Here is a 5,000-nt window from a genome sequence, read left to right as displayed (position 1 = left end):
AATATAATAAAACTATATTTCCAGGCTGCGTCTACTTCTCCCGTGTCAATATATAATAATATACGAATATATATAATATAAATAATATAATAAAACTATATTTCCAGGCTAAGTCTACTTCTCCCGTGTCAATATATAATAATATACGAATATATATAATATAAATAATATAATAAAACTATATTTCCAGGCTAAGTCTGGTGTTGGCTTAGTGGTTAGGGTGGTGGCTTGGGATCCCAGGGTCCTGAGTTCAAGCCCCGTTGGCTGCTGAATTAACACCAGGGGGTTGACTCAGCCTGTCATCCTTCCGAGGCCTCAAGAAAAAGCCAACCCCTGCACGGCAGGGAAAAATGGCTGTAAAAACGGTCATTTTATTATTATATTTCCAGGCTGCGTCTATTTCTCCCATGTCAACATATAATAATATACTAATATATATATATATATATATAATATAAATAATAGAATAATACTGTATTTCCGGGCTGCATCGACTTCTCCCGTGTGTTTGCCCTGAGGGTATTTTTTTTGAAATTTTTTGAAAAAACAATTTTTTTTTTCAAAGTTAAATCTTCAACCTAAATTGCTTATAAAAATGTATTATCATGAATATTACAAATAAATTCGCAAAATAAATGTGTGAATTCTGCTTGGTGTAAATCATGACAACATTGCAACCCACATACTTATCCTCGGTTAAAACAAGCCGGTCTTTCGAGCGACGTGTGGTGATATGAGGTGTTTTGAATTGCACAGTGACAGTTGTTTTGAATTAAGTGGAGGTGAGATTTTTTTTATAACATGGGGGTTACTTGGTGGTGAGGTGTTTTTAATAATGTGGCGGTTGCGTGGTAGTGTGTTTTTAATAATCTATGCAGATAAAAACGAAAAGCACGGTGTGGCGGTGAAGCCTTGAGTCAGTCCGGGAAGCCGTGAAGACGATGTGCCCATTAATCACGTCCTGTTTTAATGTTAATTTCCCAAGACCCTTAACATCCCAAAAGACACAGATCACCCAAAAGACCCTGAGGACCCAAAAGACACAGATAACCCAAAAGACCCTGAAGACCCAAAAGACCCTGAAGACCCAAAATACCCCAAAGACCTAAAAGACCCCAAAGACCCATAAGTCCCTGAAATCCCAAAAGACCCTGAAGACACTTCAGACCCAAAAGACCCTGAAGACCCTTTAGAACCTCAGACCTCAACACTATTTAGACCCATTACACCCTTCAGACAGATTAGACAGCTTAGACCCTTGACTATTTAGACCACTTGGACCTTCTTATTTCACAAATATATTTCAAATTAATATAATATCACCAATATTACAAATAAATTTGAAGAGAAGAAATGTTTGTATTATGATTGGTGTAAATCATGCCAACACAGCAAATGTATATGTGTGTGTGTGTGTGTGTGTGTGTGTGTGTGTGTGTGTGTGTGTGTGTGTGTGTGTGTGTGTGTGTGTGTGTGTGTGTGTGTATATATATATATATATATATATATATATATATATATATATATATATATATATATATATATATATATATATATATATATATATATCTCAATATTTTTGGTTTAGGGTCATTAATTGTCACAATAATTTGACAGTTGAGAGTTGCAATTCCACTGGCTTTCTGCATTTCTCATGGGATTGTGAGTTGGACAGGTGACTGCGATGGGCCATGACATGTTAGAGCAAAATTATTGCTGTTTCGATCACGGTTTCTGTGAAGTTGTTGATAGCATGATAGGGAAGGGCAAAGAGTTAAATATTCTGCTGTTTCAATGAGGTAATGAAGAAATATGTAATGATCAATGTCGTAATGCCCTTTTGCTTTTATGAGCCGGAGTTGGGTGGGGGAGGGAAGGACAGAGAGATGGGGTTGGGAGGAGGGTGGGGGGAGCAAATATGGGACACAGGGGAGGGGGGGAGGTTGAGGCTTTGGGGGAGGAGGGAGGGTTGAGAGCTTGGGGTTCGGAGGTGGAGGTGGAGGACTTGGGGTTTGGAGGAGGGGGGAGTTTATGACTTGGGATTTGTGAGTGGGGAGGGAGGGGTGTGAATTTGGAACTTGAAGTCGCATTTATATCACATTTACAAATGCTCTGCGGGTCCCTGCTTCTATTATAAAATGTCCGATAAATGGACCGATGTCAAACAGCTCACCTTTGTGCTGCGTCTCGGCTGGGGTCGATTCCATCCTGACTATAAACAGTCAGAATTGTGTTTTACAGACAGGGAGTTGCATCCATGCTCTCTCTTCCCTCCGGCAGACATTAAGATGGGTGTCCCATTTGCGAGCATTAACTGGTGGATCTTAAGGATCCCATGGTGTCTTTCAAAGAGAGTAGGCGAGTTATTTTTCCAGAACCCTAAACAAATTCCTGCCCATATTTTCACTGGGAAGGCAAAGGAAAGCCAGATGTGTACACAGTCATTCCCACGAGACTGCTGTGTCAGTACGGAACCTACCTTTGCGCAGTATACCAGAGACGGACATGGAACAGAATAAATATTTTTTCTCGTATTTCATTGCTTGAAACTTTTACTAAAAGGAAAACAAAACTTTTGATCATCAAGAAAATCTGTAAATGGAAGATTAATTTTTTTTTTAATGTTTGTGCTTCTACAATAAAACTCACGAGTGGAAGTGTGTCTGCATGGTACCTGGGTTGATGGATGGTGCGGAACCTCGGAGCATTTGCTTGTGTTCACAGACACAGGATTTAGGTTCTTATCATGTCTTTTACCATTAACGCTGCACCACTGTGTAATATTACGTTGGCCTTGCTTGTCCTACTTTCAGCCCAAGAGGCAGTTCCAATAAGAATGTGATTGCTTTCAATTTGCATCTACAGTCTTTGACCAGGGAGAAAATGTTTTTGGCATTTTTTTTTTTTTAATGTTAATTCTTGTGGGAAATCCTCACCGGCTTCCATCAAAATTATTTCTTCCTGTAAGTAATTACTGTAATATTTCCATAAAGATCACTTATTTGCATGCCATTTGGTGGATTGTTGTTTGAATAATAAAACCCAGGCCTGTGGTTCACCATTTGCCTCTATTTTCATCATCATGCTATATCTTCCTTTTTTGGGTCTACGCGAAAGCTAACGTATATATGTTTTCCGCATGTATTTTTTATTGGATGTTCGAGTCTTGCTCTTTATTTTAATTCAAGCTGTTTTTTTTTCTTTCCTTTTGGGGAGTTTACATCCATTTTGACCCCTTGGTTGTTGGAATCCTTCCAAAAACTTATTTTGTTGTTGTTTGAGGACATTATGCTGGATTTACATTATTTTACCCACAGGGCTTCATGCTGGAGTTGACGTCGCATCAGAGCAGCGTGGGAAACGTTCTGCATGCGGGCAACCAACTGCTTGCCGAGGGCAAATTGAGTAACGAAGAGGAAGGTGAAGTGCGTGAGCAAATGGGCCTTCTCAACTCACGCTGGGAGAGTCTGCGTGTTGCAAGCATGGCTCGCCAGGCTCGGTAAGGCCCAGATGATCCGTAAGCTTTCTCAATTGTGCAGTAAGCGACTGCTGTTGCAAATATTTAATCAGTAATGATCGTTTGAAGGTAAGGTGGACTACTTTTGGGAAGAAAAGCGCTTGTAACCAAAAATATTGAATGGTGATGAGAAACTGCCAGTTGAGTCTGAACTTTTCTCCACAAGCCTAATTCTCGAACGCAAAGGAAATGGCTGCTGGCTAACAATTATTTTTGAGCAGCAGATGGGTTGCAACAAGCACAAGTCATCTCTTTATTGCATTTTAAAATACGCATACCTACCTGATCATTAATTAATTTACAAATCTGTAAATGCATCTTCATTTACCTCTCCTTATTCCAATCTCCTGTTAAACTTCTTTGCCTTCTTTTCCCACTCGTACTACCCTGCCCGAAACTTCTTTCTCTGCACCATTGTTATAGTATGTTGGACTTGCTTTGTAATTTCTACCCGAAGAGGCATTTGCATGAACAGGCTTTGACCAGACAGAAATATGTTTTGGCTTCTTTTATTCAATAATACCTCTTGTGGGAAATCGTCACCAGTTTCCGTCAAAATAATTTCTTACTGTAATTCATTGCTGTAATATTTCTTGTGTTTCCTTGGTCAATTTTAGCTTTCTATACCCGCCCCCCCCTCAACCCCATATTTTATCGAACATGCGGAAGTAAGAAACAGATGGACCCGAAAGGCAAAACAAAACCACCATGGCACCATACCAAGTCAATAATCCCAAAGCAGCATCACTCTCCATTATAATCACCAGCTGCTGAACACAGGGAATAAAATTATTGGAAGAATCAGACGCAAAGTGCAGCTATCACCATTGTATATGCAGGGGCATTGTTTATTGATTGAAAGAAGTGTTGTTAACATCATACAGGAATTTGATGAGGCCTCGTCTCGATTATTGTGTTTGGTTTTGGTTGCCATATTTAGGGAGGACATTGCTGCCATTGGAGTTGTTCAGCTAATGCAGGCAGAGGTAAGGTCTGTGTGAGTCCAACCATTGGTGAGGGTGGAGCGAGTGCAGGCAGCTGTGATGCCCAAATGAGTACAGGCAGGGGTGAGTGCGGAGCGAGTGCAGACAGGTGTGAGTGCGGAGCAAGTGCAGGCAAGCGTGATAATGGAGGAAGTGCAGCGAAGGGTGAGATGGGAGCAAGTACAAGCGGGAGTGAGGGTGAGGCAGCGAGTACAGGCAGTGGTGAGTGTGGAACAAATGCAGGCAGTGTGCAGAGCAAGTGCAGGCAGGCATGAGGATGGAGCAAGTGCAGGCATGTATGAGGATGGAGCAAGTGTAGGGAAGGGTGAGGGTCGAGTGGGTGCAGACATGGGTGAGGGTGAAGTGAGTGCAGGCAGAGTGAAGGGGGAAGTGAGTGTAGATGGGGATGAGGGTGGAGTGAATACAGGCAGGGTTGTCTCTGTAGCTGGTGCAGGCAGTGCTGAGGATGCGTCAAATGCAAGCAGTGGTGAGGGTGGTGT

General features: G+C 41.4%; 1 protein-coding gene across 6 annotated transcripts in view; it reads left to right on the top strand.

The window, feature by feature from the left end:
- Window positions 1-5,000, top strand: part of LOC147010706 (dystrophin-like) — a 1,018,488-nt gene that overhangs the window by 288,399 nt on the left and 725,089 nt on the right. For all 6 annotated transcript variants that reach the window (XM_085859617.1, XM_085859614.1, XM_085859615.1 and 3 more), the window contains one exon: window positions 3,318-3,499. In XM_085859617.1, the coding sequence (XP_085715743.1) occupies window positions 3,318-3,499 (182 nt within the window). The remainder of the gene's footprint in view (window positions 1-3,317; window positions 3,500-5,000) is intronic.

This window comes from Eptatretus burgeri, chromosome 16 (assembly GCF_056783735.1).
Source record: "Eptatretus burgeri isolate ZD-2024b chromosome 16, Ebu_testis_v1, whole genome shotgun sequence".
Lineage (NCBI taxonomy): Eukaryota > Metazoa > Chordata > Myxini > Myxiniformes > Myxinidae > Eptatretus > Eptatretus burgeri.
Note: the sequence above shows the minus strand (reverse complement) of the source record. Positions and strands in the feature narration are given on the sequence as shown.